General features: G+C 38.3%; 1 protein-coding gene across 10 annotated transcripts in view; it reads right to left on the minus strand.

Annotated features, from left to right (window-relative positions):
* Positions 1–25419, minus strand: part of BCAS3 (BCAS3 microtubule associated cell migration factor) — a 586592-nt gene that overhangs the window by 361149 nt on the left and 200024 nt on the right. For all 10 annotated transcript variants that reach the window (XM_059878411.1, XM_024980624.2, XM_059878412.1 and 7 more), the window contains exon 15: positions 9428–9692. In XM_059878411.1, coding sequence (XP_059734394.1) covers positions 9428–9692 — 265 coding nt within the window. The remainder of the gene's footprint in view (positions 1–9427; positions 9693–25419) is intronic.

Here is a 25419-nt window from a genome sequence, read left to right on the forward strand (position 1 = left end):
AAGTACACGCAACCAGTTAAAAAAAAAAGTACTAAACTATGATAGCCTAAAAGAAGATTTTTATCCATTTAACATGTATACACTATATGTATACTCTGTGTCATATGAGGCATAAAATTTAAAGCAGAGCTACAGTGCACATGATTGATTTTTCTTGGCAAAAATTAAAACATACAAATGGAAACTTCAATCCACAAGTAAACAGTGATGTGGAAAGAGAAGTCAAGAAACATCACATTATTACTGATTGTCCTCAGGACATGAAACTATATAAGGCTGAAACGTGTGGTTGCTTTGTATTTACAATTGTGATGTGGTCTGCATCAAGAAAACTACCGATCAACAAAAGTAAGTAAGTACAATAAACCACTGAATGAAGGCCATAAACAGAGTTTCCAACAGAAACAAAGAATGCCTCGTGTAGATGCCAGGAAGAAAAGTGATGCTGCCAGTCACTGAGAAGCACTTTATTAAAATAGGGAGACTTCGGTCCAAGCAATTGGAGGCCTCATCTACAGGACTCAGAGTCTTATCAACTAATTCCGTTTCAAAGCAGCAGAATCTGGAATTCAGATGCCTGAAGCTATGATTCCCTTGAGGACTTGTGACTTAATGGGAAGGAGACACCTCTGAGAACCACAGAAGTGAATCCAAAACCTCTCTGTTGATGCAACGGAAAAAAAAAAAAAAAACAGGAAAAAACCAAATTTTTTGAAAGCCCTATCATATAGTAACCACCATATTCTTGAACCTAAACTGGAAAACTAATTTGCAAAATGAAGAAATGCAAAGGCCAGAGAATGGATGGATTAATTTATTCAACAATATTTCCTAATGTATGGTATCACATACATAAAGAAAGCTGAGCACCAAAGAATTGATGCTTTCGAACTGTGGTGCTAGAGAAGACTCTTGAGAGTCCCTTGGACAGCAAGAAGATCAAACCAGTCAATACTAAAGGAAATCAACCCTAAATATTCATTGGAAGGACTGATGCTGAAGTTGAAGCTCCAATACTTTGGCCACCTGATGTGAAGAACACTGGAAAAGATCCTGACACTGGGAAAGATTAAGGGCAGGAGGAGAAGGGGGCGACAGAGGATGAGATGGTTGGATGCCATCACTGACTCAATGGACACGAATTTAAGCAAACTCCAGGAGATAGTGAAGGACAGGGAAGCCTGGCATGCTACAGTCCATGGGGTCAAAAAGACTCAGACACATTAAGAAACAACGTCAGAAATCAACTTATCAATTTTGAGTCTAATAATGCTACAAGATCCTATACATAATAAGGTCACAATTATATTTCAGTCACTTATTATTGGATGATTTCTTCATTTACTCTCTTTTCTGCATATAAGGTACTATACAAAAATATGAATAGTGAATAGGTCCTATATACCTCATCAGTAATAAACAAATTTAATAATGAAACTAATCACAGCAGCTAATCTTTTCCTAAGTTATTTCATATGTGCCAGACACCATTCAAAGTGCTTTGATCCTCACAGTAACTCTCTAAGGGAGGTAATTTTATTATCCCCATTTTACTGATAGAGAATTAAGGCACAGGTAGAGCAAGTACTGTGTTTAAATTAAAGGAGTCAGAAAGTCACCCAGCTTCCACCACAGGAAGTCCGACTGCAGGTCCTCCAACTGACTCCAGAAGGAAGTCACAGTTAATAATGGAGATCATCAAAAATAATAGGTAGAAAGCAGTAAGCAATAAATCCAGATAAAGAACTTACAGAAGAAACAAATACTGGAGTTAGGCACTTTAGGTTAAGAGGGAGAAAGCACACTGTGAGCTGAGCTGAGCTGCCAAGATGCATTCAACATTTACCTGAAGAAATAAGCAGAAAGCAATTCAGGTGCAGAAACAAGGTGCCGACTGAAGCTGAAAAGCAAAAGCAAGTAATTAAATTTGCTTGAAGCATAAATAATAGTGGCAGAAAGGGTTTCTTCATTCAGCAAAAACTTCCTAACTGGTAAAGGGAATGCCTCATCTCCCAGAAGACTACTTGCCTGTCTCCTTGAAGCTCCCAACACCTGCAACCACACTCACTTCCTATTTCTATGAGAAAACAGAAGCAGTCTTCTCTTTGCCCTCTAGTGTGAGTGCACGCGTGCTCAGTCAGGTCCGACTCTCTGTGGACCCCACGGACTGCAGCCCACCAGACTCCCCCATCCACGGAATTTTCCAGGCAAGAACACCGCAGTGGGCTGCCATTTCCTACTCCAGCTTTGCCCTCTAACTTCTCCCCATTTTCCATCAATGCTCATTGAAAAGCCTGTCAATACTGGCCTCCAATTTCTCTCTTCCCATCCTTAATAAAATCCACCCCTATCGGGCCCCCATGGCTTCACCAAAATTGCCCTTATCAAAGCCACATGTCCTCTCTTGACTAAATGCAATGGTATTCTATTTTTTTCTCAGTCCTTATCTTAATTGTCCTATTGGCAGAATTTAACACATTAATCACTCCCTCTCTTTTCTCAGAAGAAAAAAAAAATGTCTTCATTTGGGCTCTAGATTTCTCATGTGTGGCTTTCTTTCTATGCCACCTACTACTTAAAGTTGGAGGGCCCTAGGGCTCAGACCTGGGACATCTCCATCTTTTCATATTCATTCATTTACTAGGTGATCTCCTTCTGCTTTGGCTTTCTTTATCTATGCCTTCTCAACATTTATTCTCAGCCTGTTCCTTCCCACTGAACTCCAGATTCATAAAACCAACTATCTACCTAGCATCACTAGGTCAAGATCCCTCTTAAACTAAACATGTCCAAAACTTCTGACCCTGTCTTTATCCCCAAACCTGCTTCACCCCCGTGATCCTCATTTCCTGTGATAGTAGTCCCACCCTTCCAGGTGCTCAGGCCAAAAGCCTTACTGATCACCCTGACTTCTCTCTTTCCTCGCCTGGATTTCTGCGATACCCTCTTCATTCGTCTCAAAAGGGTTCTAATCTTACCAGACGGCAGGCGGTGCATTTTCAGTACACATCTCCATTCTGCAGTCTTGCCATGTCACTCAAAACCCTCCACAGCTTCCCCATTTCACTCTGAGTAAAAGTCAAAGGCTGACATGACCTGGCTGCACTTTCTCTCTGACCGCATCTTCTACTCTGCAGCTTGCATGATGTTTCTCGGCCACATGGGTCTCCTTGCCTCTCCAGGGACACTCCAGACACATTCCCAGCTCAGGGGTTTTCCACTGGCTGTTTCTTCTGCCTGGAACACGTTCTGCAGGTATCTGCATGACTTCCTCCCACACTTCCATCACAACGCTATTCAAATGTCATCTTCTCAGTAAGACCTGCCGGAAGCATCCTAATTTCAAACTGCAGTCCTCTCCAGTACACCCTATTTCCCTTCCTTTACTTTGTTCCATAGCACATAAAACTACCTATTTATCCATCCATCCACCTACCATCTATCCTATGTATCATACACATCACTCCACTAGAAAGTCAGTTCCATGGAAACAGAGATGTTTTCCTCTTTTATTCACTGCTGTATCCTTAGAGCTCAGGAACATAGTAACATTAATGAAAAGTTCTTGAATAAAATGAAAGAATCTTACAGATGTTAAAATGAAAAGCAACATTACCATGAATGAAAAGTTCTTCATTCTGACAAGTAATGAATTGTTTTTATTAGAAAACCTTGATAGATGTTTGAAAACTTTCATTTGAAGACTTAGAATCTACATTTTACCAAATACTAAGTGAGGCACCAAGGTACAAATATGAATAAGAAAAAGATCCTCTCTTCATAGAGGTTAATTCACTGGGAGACACAGGCATGCCAATGAACAAATAACATTAAAATATAATAAAATTATGTTCACAGAGTCAATACCAAGCCTGATAAAGAAGACACAACATCAAGAGATGTTTAAAAGAGGTTTAAGAGATGAAGTGACAGTGTTAGCTAGATCAGAATGAAGTAGGGTTTTAGTAAACATTCAGGGAATAAAAATTATATCGAGAAGAGTACATCAAGAAATGAATATACGTGGCCTTTTAGGGAAGGGTACGGAGATGTAGGTGTGGTGGGACAAGAAGCTGGGAGGAAGATAGAACCTTCCATAACATCCCAAAAGCATGGTGCAACACTGAAACACTGAAAGTAGGAAAGTGGAAGAGTGTATTTACGGTTAACAAAGAAAATGCTTCCAACAGTTAAAAAAAAGGGCAAGAGGCTCCTGAAACAGATGAGGTAAGAAATGATGATAAGAGGTTCTTAATCATTTCTGTCGTGGACTACTTCAACAGTCCAGAAAAGTCTGTGGTTCCTTTCTCAGAATAATACTTACAAATGCGTGGGATACAATACACAGAATTACAAAAGAAAACTGTATTATTATATTGAAGTAAAGCTAGCAATTAATTTTAAAAATTAAGTTCTGCTATAGTAACACATGTAAATAAATATTAAAAGCAGTAATATTACCTAATAATATATAAAAATTTTCAAGCAATGATGAGCATAAACCATATTTCAAAATACATCAACAATTCAAAACACTTCAAAATATATTTTTTGTATATGATACAAAAGCATCTGTGTTTTTATTGGTGACAGTGTTACAAGAACTGCTATTACTGGCATGTGTTGTCTATATTCATAGTAAAAGAAAACATTTAACTTTGGGTACGGGATCATAAACCTAAAGTTGAGATATTTTCCTATCCACGTTCATGGATCTTAAGAATGCCTTACAAAGACTAAGGTCCAGGCGACAAGATTAGAAATGAAAGAGATATTTAGAGAGAGTTATGTTTCAAATAAATAAACATCCTCTGTTCAGTAAAAAATGGCAAATAGATAAAATAATCCTAACTTAAACTGGATTGCCTCCAGAAAGTAAAAAGGAAATATCCCTATATCAACTGTTATTTAACAGTTTCCTTTACTTTGCTAAAAAGAGCACAGACAAACAACGGTAATACCGCCAAAGCATGATTCATTTTCAAGATGAATCCCTCCCCGTTCAAAAGTTTACATTGTTTTTGACTAGCATCAGATTGTTTATCCACACAAACTGTAAATACATCATTTTTAGAACTAACCAACAACAATGCCCACTTTGTTTTGACATGTACCGTACAAAAAGAACATAAAGAAAAATGACCAGCACTCGAATGTCCGCACTTTAAAAATGAGAAAAAATGACAGAGTAAGCAGGTGAAATTCCAACTTCATAAAACTTCAGCACACATTATGAGGAGGAAAATGTCCCCAGAATTCCTTGTTTTCAAAGGGGAATTTAAGAACAGCTGTGTCGCCCAATAACCCATAATCTCCTCTCTGAGATGTCTTCTGTTAACTTTATGCAAAAATATTAAGAAAGTTGTGAAAGCAATAATGCTGAGAGAAAATAATATATTTTGACAGAGAATTTAAGTATTACTCTTCAAAGGTCTAATCTTTTACAGATGACAAATCCTTAACTGGTTGGCACTTCGCACTCTTCAGCAAAAATACACAGAAAGGTACTTGCTCAGCACTCAACTATGTGCTTTTTCCCCTTAGACAAGAGCAGAGATGACCTCAATTTTCGGTGCATCTTATGCCTAAAGTCTAACACAGAACCTGGTATATGTACCTTATTAGAGAAGGAACAGTGGGAAGAAAAGAGGAGCTCAGAAGAACGCTCTCTGAAAAGGCACACACGGAAAGACTATACACTCTCCCTATTTTTCTACTAATACATCTGGTTCTCTGGTCAACCTAGCCACCCAGTGTGCACACTGAACCTCTCTCCATGAAGTTTACAGTAAAAGTGAAGTTAAGAAAAATATGCAACACAAAAAGCAAACCCCTTGAAGAACCTATGTTGTTCAATGTTCAGTCGCTAAGTTGTGTCTGACTATGTGACTCCATGGACTGTAGCATACCTGGCTTCCCTGTCCCTCACTATCTCCTGGAGTTTGCTCAGACTCATGTCCACTGAGTCGATGATGCCATCCAACCATCTCATCCTTTGTTGCCCTCTTCTCCTGCCTTCCATCTGTCCCAGCATCAGGGTCTTTTCCAGTGAGTTGGCTCTTCACATCAGGTGGCCAAAGTGCTGAAGCTTCAGCTTCACCATCAGTCCTTCCAATGAATATTCAGGGTTGATTTCCTTTAGGATTGACTGGTTTGATTTCCTTGCTGTCCAATGGACTCTCAGAAGTCTTCTCCAGTACCACAGTTTGAAAGCATTAGTTTTTTGGCTCTCAGTCTATACCACCTCCTAATTACAGAACAAAGTTGTATTGTTGTTGTTTAGTAGCTAAAGTTATGTCCAGCTCTTTTGTGACTCCATGGACTGTAGCCCACCAGACTCCTCTATCCATGGGATTTCCCAGGCAAGAATACTGGAGTGGGTTGCTATTTCCTTCTCCAGGGGATCTTCCTGCCTCAGGATCAAACCCACATCTCCTGTATTGGCAGACTTTACTACTAAGCCAACAGGGAACCCAATGTGACAAAAGTTACACAAAAAATGTAAGGAATCATTTCTGAAGTAAAATGTCCTGCAAATAGCTGAAAAAATGAATAAATATCTCAAAGCTTTCTAAACCTTTTAAACATGCTAAATACTTTTTTTAATGACTGTTTTTTAAAACATGCTAAATACTTTTTTAATGACTGTTTTCACCCAAGACTTACTGTAAAAGATTTTCATGGACCACTGCTGCTGCTAAGTCGCGTCAGTCGTGTCCGACTCTGTGTGACCCCATAGACGGCAGCCCACCAGGCTCCCCTGTCCCTGGGATTCTCCAGGCAAGAATATTGGAGTGGGTTGCCATTTCCTTCTCCAATGCATGAAAGTGAAGTCGCTCAGTCATGTCCGACTCTTAGCAACCGCATGGACTGTAGCCGACCAGGCTCCTCCGTCCATGGGATTTCCCAGGCAAGAGTACTGGAGTGGGGTGCCAGTGCCTTCTCCCTCATGGACCACTAGTTAAATATAAATGAATCACAACTGTTCTTATAAAAAATAATAGAACCAAAGCACAGAACATCATCTAGGTAGAAAACAAAGATTCCAAACTTGGGACTTCCCTGGTGGTCCAACAGTTAGGACTCCACTTCCTAATGCAGGGGTTGTGGGTTCCATCCTTGGTCAGGGAGAGAAGATCTCCACATGCCTGCCTTGTGGCCATAAAACCAAAGCAACATAAAACAGAAGCAATGCTGTAACAAATTCAATAAAGACTTTAAAAATGGTCCACATCAAAAAAATCTTAAAAACAACAAAGGGCCCAAACTTTTCTGAGTTGCAGAATTTCTCCCCAGGATTCTAGTTACAAATATACTTTTTCAGTCTATCTTAAAATTTCCTCCAAGGAAAAAATATATCTAAATTTATCTATTACATGTATCTTTAATTGACTAAGTATTACAAAAGCACATGTGTTCAAGCAGGAGCTAAAACAAATAAGGATAAGGATATATCCAGAACCATAAAGATACACTCAAACAAGTACTTGTACACACATGTTCATAGTACCACTATCCACAAAAGCTAGAAGGTGGAAACAACCCAAATATCCATCAATGGATGAATGGATAAAATACTGTGGAACATTCACATAACAGAATACTATTCAACCATAAAAAGGAATCAAGTGCTGATACATACTACAAAGTGGCTGTACCTCAAAGAAGCCAGACAAAACGTGACATATTTTATGACTGCAGTTATATGAAATATCCATATCAGGTACATCCATAGAGATGGAAGCAGATTGGTGGCTGCTAGGGACTTGGGCACAGAAGAGCGGGGAGGAATTTCTTAAAGAATATGCAGTTTTTGTTTGGAGTGAAGAAAATATATTTGGAACTAGATAGAAGTTGTTGTTGTACAATTGCTAAGTCATGTCCAACTCATTGCAACCCTATGGACTACAACACACCAGGCTCCCTATGGACTACAACACACCAGGCTGCCCTGTCCTTCACTATCTCCCAGAGTTTCCTCAAACTTGTGTCCATTGAGTCAGTGATGCCATCCAACCATCTCATCCTCTGTCACTCCCTTCTCCTCCTATCTTCAATCTTTCCCAACATCAGGGTCTTTTCCAATGAGTTGGCGCTTCCCATCAGGGGGCCAAAGTATTGGAGCTTCAGCCTCAGTATCAGTCCTTCCAATGAGTATTCAGGGTTGATTTCTTTTAGGATTGACTGGTTTGATCTCCTTGCAGTCCAAGGGACTCTCAAAAGTCTTCTCTAGCACCACAATTCGAAAGCATCAATTCTTCAGCACTCAGTCTTCTTTATGGTCCAACTCTCACATCTGTGCATGACTACTGGAAAAACCATAGCTTTGACTATAAAGACCTTTGTCAGCAAAGTGATGTCTCTGCTAGATTTCCAAGGAGGAAGCATCTTTTAATTTCATGGCTTCAGTCACCATCCTCAGTGATTTTGGAGTCCAAGAAAATAACTACAACCACTCTGGTAGTCTCTACCAAAGTCAAGATTTGCATATGTTGTAACCTAGTATTTCCACAAAAATGAGCACACATTTGCACTACGAAACAAGTACCAACATTTTCATATCTTCATTATACATAAGAACTCCACAAGAAACCACCAAACTATAAATCAACAGTTGGAGAAAGAATAAACAAATAAGTAGAAATATATTTATACAAATGGAATATGTAAGAGAAATGGAAATAAATGAATTAAACCTACATAGAAATATATGAATTAATCTCACAAACAATAGTGAGCTATAGTTCACTTTTTTTAAAAGGAAGTGATTACTCTAAAGCCAGAATCATGGTTTGCTTTTATGGAAAGGGGGCACAAAAATGGAGTTCTGATGTTTTATTGATTGATTAGGATTATGGTTATACAAGTATTTTATCTAAAATAAAGTAATGACTTATATGTGTCTTTGGGATTTGGGGAGCTTTTTGTGCAACACATTAACAGAAATCCCACAGAGGTGTATTTTAAGATAAAATGCAAATGCTGCTCTAAAATATGTATGACTCAAGAATATCCCCCTCCCACAATAGATATTTTTTTTTTTTCACAATAGATATTTCTTAATGAACTACAGTACTGACTTTGGTTAAAGCCAGAGTTTTCTGGAAAAGATCTACAGATAAAAAATTCAATCTCTAAATTTATGAAAACGGTCTTGAACACCATATTCCATATACATGGCATCAAGTAATCCTTATACAGTTAAAAAGTTAGGGAGTTAAAATATCATGGTAATGATCATCATCACCATTATTTAAATTTATTAAATGATTTAATATGTTAAGAATGTCCTCAAATGAACCCAAGATCGTCTTCGTATGAACAGATTAGAACAATGGGTTTATTTTATCCCAGATCTCAAAAATACCTAAAGGTAAAAGGGAGAAGGACTGTTGGGAACAGTGAAGAGAGAGAAAACTGAGTTTACCGTGCAGAGGGGATCCAGAGGGGCTGCTGGATAGACCTGGAACAGGGCTACAGCGACCTCCTTGCTTAGACGTCAGTTCCTGTTCAATCTCTTCCAGCCCAGCACTCTTCTGGAAACGGCTCATACGATTCACGACTCGTGGTGACATATGCGTTCGAACACAAGGCTGGCCACCATAAGGGTTGATTGGGAAAACATGGGAAGTGCCCCGGAGTGTACTGACCACAACCCAGCGACAGTCATGGCTGAAGCATATGTCTTGCACCTAAAATGAAACACGGGAAAACACAGAAATGACCGAAACTATTCAGATTTAATGAAGAATATCACACACATATTTCCAAATATAAACAGAAACGGTTGCCTGGTTATCAAATTTATCTCAGATCAGGTTATATTTTCAAAATGCTTATTTTAAAGATTAGACTCATTCTGAATAGTGATCAAAACTTTACATCAGGGATTTGATAAGATTTAGATATTCTAAAGGGAATTCTGTCTCTTGTTGTATAGAGTGCCAAATCAGAAAATAAGACCTAGGCGGTTTCACTCTATAAACCTATATTTAAAAAAAAAAAAAATGTATATATATATATATATATATATATATACATACACATGGATAATATTCATTTCTTTAAAGGCATCTGCCTTCCAAAAAGTATAGAAGAGAAAAATTAAAACATACATTATACAATGTATACAAGGTGAAGTTATTAATCTAATCATTTGTTCAACAAATATGCTAAGTAACATGCTAATAAATACTAGGAACAAGAGGCAGATAAAATCATCCTTGAGCTCACAGCCTACAAGGAAGGAAAGACATTAGAAATTAACAAAAATATAACATGTAAAAGTGAAATAACTATTACATATGAGGCACGGTGGTAACAAAAGAGAAGCAATATACAAACTCTGCTTGTGACAGGCAAAAAGGAGATGTTCGAGAGGGTAGATACAGATCAGGAGTGGCATCAAAAAACATGATCTGAATAGTTCTGGGTTCTGGAAATGAGTTTTGAAGTAGGATATATTTATAAAGAAAGGAAAGAAGGGCATTCTAATTCAGACATATTAAGATATTCTACTTTGGATATAAATGCATAGACATAAGATGGAAGGGGCTTCTTCCCAGGTGGCTCAGATGGTAAACCTAAGTTCAATCCCTTGTTCAGGAAGATCCCTTGGAGAAAGGAATGGCAACCCACTCCAGTATTCTTGTCTGGAGAATTCCATGGACAGAGGAGTCTGGCAGACCATGGGGTCGCAAAGAGTCAGATACAACTGAGAGACTAACACTTTCACTTTCAAGATGGAAATGAATGGCAAGTAATTCTGTATGCCAGAAACAACATGAAAGTCAGAGCAAGTGGTGTCTGGATTTTATTTAGGAAAGAGTGGAGTAAAGATTTCAATTCTGAGAAACTCCCTAGCAGTCCAGTGGTTAAGACTCAGCACTTTCCCTGCCGTGGGTCCGAGTTTCATCCCTGGCGGAGAACTAAGATCCCGCAAGCAGCACAGCACAGCCAAAGAGAAACAGAGCATTCAGTTCTTGAAGGATGACTGTGGGAGTGAAATGCAGGGGAGTGGATTTGTAGTGGAGATAAGGATAGCTGAAAGAAAGTTAGGTAGGAGTTCCTTCAATAAACATAGCAGCTAAAGGACCCTGAAGAGAAGTAGGAAGAGAAAATGTCTCAAAACACTCTAATGACGACCCAAATGCCCATCAATAGATGAACTGGAGAAAAAAGATGTGATACACACATATACACAGTGGAATATTTCGGCCATGATAACAATTTAAAAACATAAAAACTTATGTACTGCAGTGGTTGGCAAACACTGCAGGCCGTATACTCTCTCTCAGCTATTTCAACTACTCAACTCTGCCCTTCCAGGGTCAAAGTTACCATAGAAAATATATATAGATCAATGCATGCAGTTATGTTCATTAAAAAAATGAACTTTTTTACAGAAACAACTGGTTGGCCACAGACCTGATCTAGGTAAAGTCAGTCACTAAATTGTATGACATTTATCAGACACTAATATGGAATTTCCAGTATTTTCAAATTAACAAACTGAATTTATTACTTTTATCTTGAAACCAGTCTAATGGTGACAATTTAAACAAAAATCTCTATTTACGTTTATACTTTAAAAAGATAGCCAAGTAAAATTCAATACTGTTTTAACCACAGTCTCTTGAAAAACAGGCAAGTCATAGGTACATAAGAAAGATTTCTACACTGACTAAATGATAAACTAATTTTCCAGCACATAAAACAACTGTAAAACAGTATTTAAAAAAATAAACCAGACAACAAAAGTATGATAATTTAAAGATGCTGATGAGTAGGATTTAACATGAAAAATGCATGTGTGTCTCTATATATATGAATATGAAAAATATTAGCTAACATTATAACAACATGAACAAGTAAAACTCTCCAAGCAATCCAAGAAGCTAATTTTCAATATATTAAATCTTTGATAAGCCTAAATTCAGCTCAAAATCTTGACTAACATTCCAGAAGTATCCTACAAATAAAAGCTATAAGTATTCATCAAAGTACAAGAGCCTAGAACCTTTGAAATAAAAAGAAATTTTAGTTTTATACATCAAACAAATATTTCATTACAAGACGACTGATAGGCAAAAATGATCAATACAGATAAACCCTAAAATGAACCACATACCCACCCATTTCAATTACTGTGACACACCCAAATGCCACGTTAATGTTATAATTAAAGAATCTCCTGATTCTTTATGCTGAGAAATTTAACTCCCAGCGAGTCTAGAATTACAAATAGAAAGTCGTTCCTCAAGTGTCCTCATCTGTCTTCTTCGCCTACAGTAACTTTCAGCTAAACAAATAACAGAAAAGCAAAAGAAAAGGAAGCAGCAGGACAAAGGAAAGGGTAAATAGCAGAAGCAAGAGAGAAGAAACACAGCACCAGACGAATTTAATAGTATTGTACCATACGTATTAACACAAGCCAGAATCAAATAAATAAAAAAACTTTAGGCTTATTGAGTAACTTATGTTCCATCATCAGTGGAACTAAACCATGTTATCTAAAACCTTTTTCCAAAACACTTATAATCAAGACAACTTCTTGGTCTGGTCAAGGAAAAGAAGTTTCCTTCTTTCAAGAAGACTTCTGCAATGAGGTGGTGGTAACAAACAGTATCAAGGCAAGAAGACAGAATCCCACTAAATGCTTACTTAGAAAACTGCAGTTAGAGAAGTGATTCTGCTCTATGACCTTAAAGACACATCAGGATACATAAATGAGCAGAGACGAGTTGCTGAAGACATCAGCAGTCAAGAAACTAGGGAAAGTTTAATCCTTTAAATAAAATTACAGAAGATAACAAGTCGCCTATCCACAAAATGCAAAATGATATAACTGTCCATGTTATCAAACAAGTTGGGTGGTTTTTCACATATTGTTAAAAATAAGAAAGATGGGGAACCCTCATTAAGACACTCATTATTATCAGTTTTGAGCTTTTAAATAAGCAAATGTCATCATGCTTAATAAGATATAAATGAGAAATACACAGTGCTTAATTGTTTTGCAAATTTCTACTGGGTTACATAATTTATTGCTCTTTAAATGCATTATTTGGCATATTTATAAGATCTCAAACTTGCTTCTTATTGTAATGATGAAAAATTTGGCTATGAGAAACCAATTAGGCCTGTAGAAAACTAAATTTTTCTTAAAACTTAATACAGCTGTATTTCAGTAATTCTAATTTATACAAGCATTTTTTCAGCAATCTAAATCAATTTCATTGATTTACTCACCCAAACAATATTTGGGGCCACAAAAGTCTAATATAGCAGACATATATGGAATAATTATGTCCAACATTTTATTAAAACAAAACCCCAAGAATATATTCATTCACAGAACAGGCTGAATTCAAATTACATATAAAATAACAGTATTTGAGCATTAGAATTAAGTGTTATTACATTTAAGAATCTAACATACAACAATCAGCATCACACAAGGCTCTAAATTTATGCCACCAATTTACTCCACGGTCTCAATTAACCAGTAAGAGCAGTTTAAAATTTTAGGGTTATTTTAACATCCTAAAATCCCTAACTTTAGTGTGCTAAGAAGCACCTAGATTATCTAGAAGAAATACAGATTTTTGATCCCACGTTCAGAATTACAATTCAGGAGGTGTTGGGAGATCTTGGGGGAGACACGAGCAAGAAACCTGCAGTTTTTGAACACTCAGATAAGGACTCTGCTACTGACCTTAAGTCTCTAACATGGAGCTAGAAAAATTAATAAACTGACCAGAAATAGCAGCCCTGTAGCCCCATACCAAACCTTAGAAATTATGTAAAAGATACTTTTTAAAAAAATTAAGTAAAAGCAATGATTTCCTAGGGTGTGAGTGGGGCAGTAGATTGACTGAAAAGGGCCAGAGGAAACTTTCTGAGATGATGAAAATGCACGGTACTTTGATTTATGCTTATACAGATGTAACTAGTGGATGGCACGTGGAGCACCCGACTCCTGCCTTCACAGCCTCACCTGCCACCACTACAGACGCCTCCAGTGCACTGCCCACAGCCTCTCACAGCAGGCGCTGACACAGTTATGATCAGCCAGACAAAAGCAGGATGCTGCTGCAGTGTTCTGGGGAAGTATCCACTTTCCTGATAAAAGGAATTAACATCACTGAAGCTGTCCTTACTGTGTGAATTCATCTTACTGCTTTGAATTCAGAAACGATGCCCAGTAGAGTGGCAATTACAAAGTGATCACAAGAAAAAGAAAGTCACTGAGACACTGTACCAAAACCAGCAGCAGCCTTCTTGTAAGGTGAGAAAAATAAACCCTGTGTTTTTATTTCTGTAGCCAAAAATATGCCTAAAGATTCAATTACCAATTCCCTTTCCAACTCCCTTTTAAAAAGAAAGAAAATCTGAAAGCAGAGAGTACTCAGATAAAATATCTCAAATCCCAGAGTACCTACTGTCTTTCAGAAGCCTGTTAAGAATGGCAATCAAACCATAAAGACAAGTCCCATACCACAAATGCTAACTGGTCAAGATCCAAGCCATCAGATGAGGTTATGTTTAATGAAAATGAAGGAAAATATTTAAAATAAGCTATGTGCCCAAGAATGAATATATAACATTAATTAATATACAATATATTAATATGGGATTCCCTGGTGGCTCAGTGATAAAGAATCTGCCTGCCAATGCAGGAGATGTGGGTTCAATCCCTGAGTTGGGAAGATCCCCTGGAGAAGGAAATGGCAGCCCACTCCAGTATTCTTGCCTGGAGAATCCCACAGACAGAGAAGCTTGGAGAGCTACAGTCCAAGGGGTCCCAAAAAAGTTGGACAAAACTTAGCAACTAAAAACCACATAGACATTCCCAACCCAACAGTTCAATGATTTCTCTTTCAAAATTGATAAATACACTTTCATTTAAAATGGTCTAACTCTGACAAAGCAACAAGGTTAAAAGCAATAAGCTGGCGTGAGAATAAGTTGCTTAAATGGAGATGCGGTAAAGACAGATAATCCATACACAGCATCTAACTCATCTGCCTACTCCCTCCCCATATCGATTCTTCAGATTCATTTATGTAGTCAATAACATATTCAGGGGAAGCTTTTCAAAGCTTGCGCTCTGCTAGGCGCTAAAAATTTGAAAATGAGCTAAAATAAGTAGCACGCTGAACTCTTGGGCATCTATGCCAGAGAAATGAAAACTATGTTCACATAACATATTCGTAATAGTGCAAACTGTAAATTGTTCAGGTGAATGTTTATAAAACTGTGAAAGTCAGGTTCCTTACAAAAGGGTAACATGAGGGGACCGTTCAGTATCTTGACAGCAGTGGAGGATACTGCCGACACGTATGATTAAAACATATACACTTACATACACATATACACACATGAACACAAGTAAGTCAGGTGAAATCTGAAAAAGATCAATGCGTGGTGCCAATGTCAGTGTATTGGTTGTCACATACTCTAGTTTTGCAAAATTCTAGCGCTGGGATTAATTGGGTACAATGTACATGGGATCGATTTCTTAGTACAATTTCTTGTAAGCGCACATGAATCTATGATTATTTCAATAAAAATCCAAACAAACAAAATGCGGATGTAACACCCTGGGAACACCACGGTGTCAGCAGTGCCACTGGAGCCGACTCCTGCTGAAGCTTGAACTTGAGTGGAGACGAGGATGAGGGGTGGCCCCAAAAGCCAAGGACTACAGTGTGAACCAGGCAGTGCTAGGAGTGGGGACAGAAAAGAAGGGGCTGCTGTGCCTGGATCCTCCCTGGACACTGGTGAGCAGCACCGCTGCTCATCCAGAAATAACTGGCACGAATGCTTGGCCAAATGAGGAAAAAAGGCTAACACTCCTGGCTGCTCCCATAGTATCTGCAGGCTAGCCTCCCCGGCCACAGAGACAGGGGATAATGAGATGACCTGGCAGCTGTCACTGGAAAAACTGGCATGTGCACCTTAAACACATTAGTCCATGTCCTCGTGTAAGGGGAAACAGCCCTTACCCGCATAGAAGTAAAAAATATCCTAGAGCAAAGCCTAAGCACAGTTCAGAGAACTAAAGTGACCTTGTGCATGCATGTGTGCGTGCTCAGTCGTGTCCAACTCTGTGTGACCCCAAGGACTGTAGGCCGCCAGACTCCGCTGTCCATGGGATTCTCCAGGCAAGAACACTGGAGTGGGTCACCATTTCCTTCTCGAGAAGATCTTCCAAAAGTAGGGGCTGAACCCGCGTCTCCTGCATTGGCAGGCAGATTCTTCACCACTGAGCCACAGGCGGGTGTACTATCATAGTTTATGTTCATGAGTATAACTAGTGGCAGTTTCTGCCTTGTGGCAGAAAGCAAAGAAGAACTAAAGAGCCTCTTGATGGAAGTGAAAGAGGAGAGTGAAAAACTTGGCTTAAAAATCAACATTCAGAAAACTAAGATCATAGCATCTGCTCCCATCACTTCGAGGCAAACAGAAGGGAAAACAGTGACAGACTTTATTTTTGGGGGGCTCCAGAATCACTGTAGATGGTGACTGCAGTCATGAAATTAAAACATGCTTGGTCCTTGGAAGAAAAGTTATGACCAACCTAGACAGCATATTAAAAAGCAGAGACATTACTTTGCCAACAAAGGTCTGTCTAGTCAAAGCTATGGTTTTTCCAGTAGTCATGGATGGATGTGAGAGTTGGACTATAAAGAAAGCTGAGCACCAAAGAACTGAGGCTTTTGCACTGTGGTATTGGAGAAGACTCTTGAGAGTCTCTTGGACTGCAAGGAGATCCAACCTGTCCACCTTAAAGAAGATCAGTCCTGAGTGTTCATTGGAAGAAGGACTGAGGCTGAAGCTGCAACTCCAATACTTTGGCCACCTGATACGAAGAACTGACTTATTTGAAAAGACCCTGATTCTGGGAAGGATTGAAGGAGGGAGGAGAAGGGGACGACAGAGGATGAGATGGTTGGATGGCATCACCAACACAATGGACATGAATCTGAGTAAACTCCGGGAGTTGGTGATGGACAGGGAGGCCATGCGGTGCTGCAGTCCATGGGGTCGCAAGGAGTCGGGCACAACTGAGCGACTGAACTGAACAACGAGTATTAATGGCTTAACTGATTGTACTTACATGCTTCTATGTGTCGGGGGGGCATCCTCTGCCATGAAGATGGAAGCCCATAGCGGCTCACCTACTAGCCTTTCCGTTTCTTCCCATGTTATGTAACAGACACATCAGAATCCAAGGAAAAAGTGAAGGTGGAGGCTTAATGGCTGCTAAAGCATGCAGAGGTGTTATCCCAGTACAACATCGCCACCTGCCTGAGCCAGCATCCAAGTACACTCCCTCTTTTAGATGGCAGCTACTAAACCTGCTTCTGGGTTCTTGTCACTGAACAACTGACTCATGGAGGCTTTGTGGTTTTTCCAGACCCGTACTGGGACAAGTCAATTCCAATCCAATGATGAGTGTGGTGGAAGGTTCCAAGAGGGATTGCTAGTCAAGTGGGAAGGGTATACTCCAGAATGTGTTCCAGAACACCCCCAGGAGCACCTTGTTTTTACAACTACTTTATCACCTACTCTACTGCCTGAAGCAATGCCAGTGGTTCAATAAGCCCTTGAATCACAGAGTTTCCCTTGAATGCCTGACTCACTGATGGTTTGGCTAAGATGAACAGTGATGGTGTCCACAGGCCCAGAGCAGCTGCACAGCACCAACAAAAACTTGGGATAGACAAACATAAGGATCAATCAGCACAGCAGGATAATGGAAAGCTGTCGCCTCTGCTTTTATTGAGGAGTCACTATAACTGTGGGCCAGTGATGCCCATTCATTTCTGTATGGACGTTTTTGTGCTACAGTGACAGGTAATACAGAAAACATATAGAATGCAGAGCTATTTTGCTTTCTGGCTTTTTAAAGAAGTTTGTGGATACCTGCTTTAGATAATCCCCCTAAGGACAATTACTAGAAGTGCTATACTTATACTGAAACGTGGGCATCTGTCAATGGCCTTGCCAATGGTCTGGTGTGCCATGAAGGAGATTATATACTGGCAGGTTGCAGATGTCCCTCTTTTAGGGCGAGGAGCTGTACAAATATATCATGGCTGGTAACAGAAGAATCTGGGTCACTAAGGCCCAAGGTGCGAATCGAGCCACTGGTGAGGAAGCTAGAGTCAAGCTGCTCATCATACCCACTTTGCCTTGCCCTGCATAGTGATTTCCATCCAAATTCATCAGTTATGCCTCTTTGCCCATCTACTGTCCATTGCTTCCTTCATACAAAGTATACAAGATGTCACAACTTAAAAGCATAAATATACTACAGGTGTTGGGGGTTAGCTGTTCAGGACAAGATAGTTAACAGGACTGCTTAGAGATCTGCCCTTTTTTCCTCATGTATTTAGTTGTCCAGTCGTGTATGACTCTTTGCGACCCCATGGACTGTAGCCCACCGGGCTCCTCTGTCCATGGGGCTTCTCCAGGCAAGAATACTGGAGTGGGTTGCCATGCCCTCCTCCAGGGGATCTTCCCAATTCAGGGAGCAAACCCAGGTCTCCTGCATTGCAGGCAGATTCTTTACCATCTGAGCCACATCAAATGTTTAGAAAGTGTTATTAAACTTAGTTTTAGGTGCACAGACATCTAAATCTTCCTGATAATTTGACTCTTGAACATTGTGAAATATCGCTGGTAATATCTTTTGTCTTAACCTCTTTCTTAGTTTATATTAATAGTCAAATTTTTAATATTCATATGTTTATTATTTGCATGACAAACCTTTTAACATGTATTAACCATCATCATATTAAAGACTCAAAGACAATCTTTAGTAGGTAATTTGTCCCTTTAGTTTGGAGTTCTTTAGGCTGAAATATGTTAATATTTAGTATATGATTTATATGGTTGAATTTTGATGTACTATTTAATTTTGTTTTCTGTTTATCCTGTGTCTTGTGTCTCTGTTCTTCCCTTTCAGCAAAATTGCTTTTGAAGTAATTAAACATTTTTTTAGAATTCCATTTTAAATGAAGTTTTGTCTTTTTAGGTACAGCACAAATGAACCTTGGAACAGTATAATTCCATATACCTGTTCCCACCCAACCACCAATGGTATTCTGCTATAGCTATCATATGTATTACATGTATACAATATAAGCCCCAGAAAATGTTTAAATTTCCTACATAGAGAAAGTATCTTAACATTAAATTTAAAATGTTAACATTTATATTTTAAATGAATTAAGAAAGGGGGGAAATCCTCTTTAATATGAAATTGATCATTTCTCGGATATTTCATTACTTCCAAAATGTCCAAGTTTGCTCTGGTTATCCTTTCTCCCTGCACAACAGTGTGGATTTGCGAGGTTTACTGTTCACTTTGTCGTTCTTAAATGATACTCTTGCTAGATGGAGAATTTCTTATTACCAGTACCTTTTTCTTTCAGTCCTTTAAACAAGATATTCCACTGCCTTCTGACTTCCATGGTTTCTGATAAGAAGTCAACAGTTTGAAAATGTTTTTTCTCTGTATATGTTATTTTCCTCTGGCTACTTTCAAGATTTGCTTTGGTTTTCAGAAAGTTTACTATGTCATTCTTAAACTTCAGCTTTGTCATATTCAAAATGTGTCTTTCACTAAATCTGGAACGTTTCCCATCTTTATTTCTCCACGTATTTTTTTCTGCCTCATTCTCTCTATACCTTCTCCTACACAGATCAAAACAAATTTTGCTCCAGGATGGATCATACATAGGGTGATAACTACACCTAATTTGGATAATTTTGATGAGGAGATGTGAACTTTGAGTCTGATGATATTTTAAAGAGATTTTACTGTTAAGAACTGATGTTGTAATGTGCTGAGATTTCCAGGGATGTTTGTATGGGGTAAACGTATTTTGCACGTGAAATTATCCTGAATTTGAGGGTTCAGAGAGGGTGGACTGTAATGAAGTAAACAGTGCTCAAAACAAGACATACCCAGATCCTAATCTGTGGGACCTACATACAGTACATTATAGTACAAAGAGTGACTATTACCTTGTATGACAAAATACATGATTAATATCTAGATCAGAAGTTATCCTGGATTATCAGTGCTAATATTAAATGGAATCATTTAATGATACTAAATAATTATTTAATGTACCCTTAAAAGACACAAAGAAGAGGAGAAGACACAGAGGAGAGGAGGAAGAAATGAGGCCACAGAGGGAAATACTGGAGTGGTATCTAGCCGTAAGCAAAGAAATGTTTAGTCACCGGAAGTCGGCAAAGGCAAAGAACAGACTCTCTGTTAGAACTCTAGAGGGAGTGCAGCCTCGCCAACACCTTGATTTTGGACTTTGGGCTTCCAGAAATGAGAGAAATAGATTTCTGTTATTTTAAGGCCATTTGGTTTTGTTCTGTTATTTTAAGGTAATTTGTTATGACAAGCACAGGAAAGAAATGTGCAGTAAATTTGTATACAATGTGAATTTTCTGTTATGGACTCCCCATAACTGAAGTTGCTGGGTGGTATGGCAAGCTTATGTTCAGATTTTCAGAAACTGCCAAACTATTTTCCAGAGTCGCCGTACGACTGTACATTCCCAACAGCACTGTGTGGAAGGGCCAGTTCCTCCACTCATTCACTTTTTGAGAGTTCCCTTAAAATGTGGTGTAGATACCAGACAACTTGAGTCTAACTCAAAGGGTCTCTCCTGTGTTTTCTTCTAAAAGCTTTACAATCATAGATTTTATACATTTAAATCTATGGTCTAGTATGAGTTCATTTTTGTATATGGGATGAGACATGGGCTAACATAAATACCCAGTCAGTTCATTACCACTGTTGAAAAGACTAACTTGTCTTCATTTTGCACCTTTGTCAAAAATCAATTGTCCGTATGTATGGAAATGTGCCTGTTACTATACCTTTAATAAGTCTAATTACCAGGTAATGCTCCAACTTTTTCTTTTTCAATATTATTTTGCCCAGTATAACTCCTATGCAGTTGTATATAAATTTGAGAAGTAGCTTATTCATTTTTTATCAAAAATGTTTAATACTGCTGGGATTTTAATGGAGATGGCATTGAATATACAAATCAGTTTGGAGAGAAATTATATTCTAACAATATTATGTACTGCAGCCCAAGAATATGGTTTAACTCTTTATTTAATCAGATCTTTACTCTCAGTGATGTTTTACAGTTTTAGAATACAGTCCTACATGTGATATGCTCATTGTTTTTAACTTAATTTTTTTTTAATTGACAATTGTTTGATTCTAGTATATGGTTTTGGTACCCAGAAGTCTTGTTAAAATCACCCATTAGTTCTAACTTTTTGTGGTATTCATTAGATTTTCTGTATGTCATCTTTAATGTAATTTTACTTCTTCCTACTGGTATGACGGTGGTTCTTCCCATGGTTGCAGATTTCTCGGCAGATCTCAAGGGTTTTTTCTTTGTAGCTTTCATCTCTCTGATACTCAGTCCTGAGAACTCCATGATCTTGGTCTTCCTAGACTCACCAATATCTCATCAACAAAGGGATTCTAGACTCCATTTGGGTTCCCCTTTCCTATACCCCAGGCTGTTTTTTCCTGAACTGACCGTCGCAAAGAAACCGCCTGCCAACCCAGGGGACACAAGAGATGTGCGTTCAATTCCTGGGTAGGGAAGATCCCCTGGAGAAGAAAATGGCAACCCATCCCAGTATTCTTGTCTGGGAAATCCCATGGACAGAGGAGCTTGGCAGGCTACAGTTCATGGGATTGCAAAAAGTCAGACACGACTGAGCATTCACACACAGGTCCTTTTCTCCTTGAGAATTAAACATATTAATCATACCATTTTGCAGGATTGCTCTGATAAAGTAGAAGTAACATGTTTCTAATACACAGAGGTTTCCAAAGCAAGTGTACCATTTATCAAAATTAGCATGTTAAGTACAAAAACTACTAGTGTCAGCTTCGGTAAGACTTTACAGAAGTATATTTTTAAATACCGTAACGTTTTACTACATATGACTTTACTGATGAAAACTAAGAATATTTTGCTAACTACACATGTACTTTATGAGGAAAATTACTGTCAGATGCAGAGGATATCCCAAGTCATAGATCATAAAACAACTTAATTCAACATAATTAGATCCACATATTTGATCCTTTTTTCCTTGCATGATTAAAGTATCCTCAGAGTTCTTGGAAGATTCCAGAATGACATGATTTTAAAATACTCAAAGACAGACAGATTACTTGCCATACAGATTTCATCATCAGTATTAAATTTTATATATCATTTCAAAATCATTTCAGTATACACTTATAAAAATTAATTTTATGGTTATCAATTGTGTTTCCTTAGATCTTTATGTTTAAGGTTTAAAAATTTCCAATCTCCTAAATTATAGGATGTGACATAGAACAACACAATTTTAATAACGCCTATTTGGTTTTCCTACCTGTTAAATAGGAATAGCATTGGCATTAGCAAATATTAGCACCTACAAACATTTGTCCATGTGCAGCGCACTGTTTTATGGATGAGAGACCCCAAGAAGCTTAAGCAAGATCTCTGTTTCCGTGTTAGAAATAAAGGTAAATTGAATGACAAATAATGTTAATGCAAAAGAGGTATCAAAAATGGATATAAATTTTTTAAAAGGTGTGGGTGCTTAAAATGTTCAAATTACTGGAGATTACAGTTGAGGTAGAGCATATTAGTAAGTAGGGAGGATAGGATGCAGATTAAAAAACAATAAAGAAATAAAATGTGGGGCTTCCCTGGTGGCTCAGTGGTACAGAATCAGCTGGCTAATGCAGGAGACACAGTTTGGATCTCTGATTTGGAAAATGTCACAAGCCATGGAACAACTAACCCGTGCACCACAACTACTGAGCCCGGCAGCTGCAATTACTGGGCCCACGTGGAGCAACTCCTGAAGCCTGTGTGCCATAGAGCCCGTGCTCTGCAGGAGAGGCCACCGCAATGAGAAGCCCACACACCACAACTGGAGTAGCCCCTGCTTGCCACAACTAGAGAAAAGCCCACGCAGCAATGAGGACCCAGCCAAAGATAAACAAATAAAATTACTTGTTAAAAAATGTCAAGAAATAAAACATGCCCTTTATTGTACAACACAGGGAATATGGCCAGTATTTTTTGGTAACTATAAATGGAATATAACCTTCAAAAACTGTGAATCACTATGCTGTATACCTGCAACTTATATAATACTGTACATCAACTATACATCAATGAAAAAAATCTTTTCAAAGAAATAACATGTGCCCAGCAGAACATTTTATAGTGAAATAGTAAATCTTTACCTAAAATGCTCATCTAATTGAAAACTTCCATACGAAAGCAATAACAGCAAATGGTTATTAAACAGGAGAAAGCAACTTCATTGTGCCAGAATGTAAGCACACTGTCAAAGAATAATGTACATATTATAAGCTAATAGATGTCGAAGATGTCAAGCTAATAGATGTCAAACTAATAGGCTCCAACAGGCCAAATGCGGACTGTTCTGAGTACTAAAATAATTTTTGAATGAATATAACTCATTTAACAAAGAATCTATTCAACCAAATGATACATGTAAATAAAACAAGTAATAAAAAGTTTGATGAGGAATGGGATATTTATATAGTTTTAAGTGACTTCTCCTAGCCCACTATCCACACAGGCCACAGCACAAAGACAGCAGACTAAAAATGTCCTTCTCCCAGTCTTCCCCTGAAAGCAGTATATTTGCATACTTTAAAAGCTGCAGTCTGAAGGCTCAGCTCCCAATCAGTCTGCATCTAGGTGCTGAGATCCACACCACATCAACAAAATGAAAAATAAAAATCATATGACCATCCCAATAGATGCAGATAAAGCACTTGACAAAATTCAACAAGCATTCATGATAAAAACTCATTAAAGTAGATACAGAGGGAATATATTTCAACATAATAAAGGTCATATATGACAAGCCCACACCTAACATTATACTCAATGGTGAGAAGCTGAAAGCGCTTTCATAAAAGCCGAAAGCATTTGCAATTGCATCAAAAAGAATAAAATACATAGGAAAATTTAACCAAGGAAGTGAAAGACCTGTGCACTCAAAACCATAAGATACTGATGAAAGAAACTGAAGAAGACACAAATAAATGAAAAAATATTCCATACTCATGAATTAAAAGAACCAATACTGTTAAAATATCCACACTATCAAAAGCAATCTACAGATTCACTGCAATCTCTGCTGCTGCTGCTGCTAAGTCACTTCAGTCGTGTCCAACTCTGTGCGACCCCATAGACGGCAGCCCACCAGGCTCCCCCATCCCTGGGATTCTCCAGGCAAGAATACTGGAGTGTGTTACCATTTCTTTCTCCAATGCATGTAAGTGAAAAGTGAAAGTGAAGTCGCTCAGTCGTGTCCGACCCTTAGCGACCCCATGGACTGCAGCCTACCAGGCTCCTCCATCCGTGGGATTTTCCAGGCAAGAGTACTGGAGTGGGGTGCCATTGCCTTCTCCGATGCAATCTCTATCAAAATTCAAATGGCATTTTCACAGAACTAGAAAACAGTCCTAAAATTTGTAGGAACCAGAAAAGACCCCAATAACAAAAGCAATCATGACCAAGAAGTACAAAGTTGGAAGCATCATGCTTCCCAATATCAAACTATATTGCAAAGCTAAAGTAATCAAAACAGCATGATACAAAGTTTAAAAATAGGGGGTACTATTAACAAAGAAAAGACCACAATTATTACTTTTAATTACATATCGCTTTAGAGTTCGAAACTAATGCAATAACAAAAATAAAACTGAAAATGGTCAAAAATTACCATAATACTTGTCAGAAAGTATGTTCTATATAAGGGTTTCCCTGATAGCTCAGTTGGTAAAGAATCCACCTACAATGCAGGAGACCCCGGTTTGATTCCCCGGGTCGGGAAGATTCCCTGGAGAAGGGATAGGCTACCCACTCCAGAGTTCTTGGGCTTCCCTTGTGGCTCAGCTGGTAAAAAATCTGCCCACAATGCGGTTGAGAAGATCCCCTGGAGAAGGGAAAGGCTACCCATTCCAGTATTCTGGCCTGGAGAATTCCATGGACATTCCATGGAGTCACAAAGAGTCAGACACAACTGAGCGACTTTCACCTTCTATACGTAAAATACAAGAAAAATTTTTCTGAAAAAGTATTAGATCTCAAAATAGAGTACAGCAAAGCAGGAAAACACAAATCTAATACAAAACAATATATAGCCTATTATACCTCAGCAATAATAATTTTACAATGTAATAATTCCTAGATGCAAAAATTCTATACTTAATGATGCAAATTCTAACTGCATTAAAATGTAATTTCAATGTAATTCAAATTAAAAACTTAAAAATATTCTTTATATAACTTCAAAATATTT

This window comes from Bos taurus, chromosome 19 (genome assembly GCF_002263795.3).
Source record: "Bos taurus isolate L1 Dominette 01449 registration number 42190680 breed Hereford chromosome 19, ARS-UCD2.0, whole genome shotgun sequence".
Lineage (NCBI taxonomy): Eukaryota > Metazoa > Chordata > Mammalia > Artiodactyla > Bovidae > Bos > Bos taurus.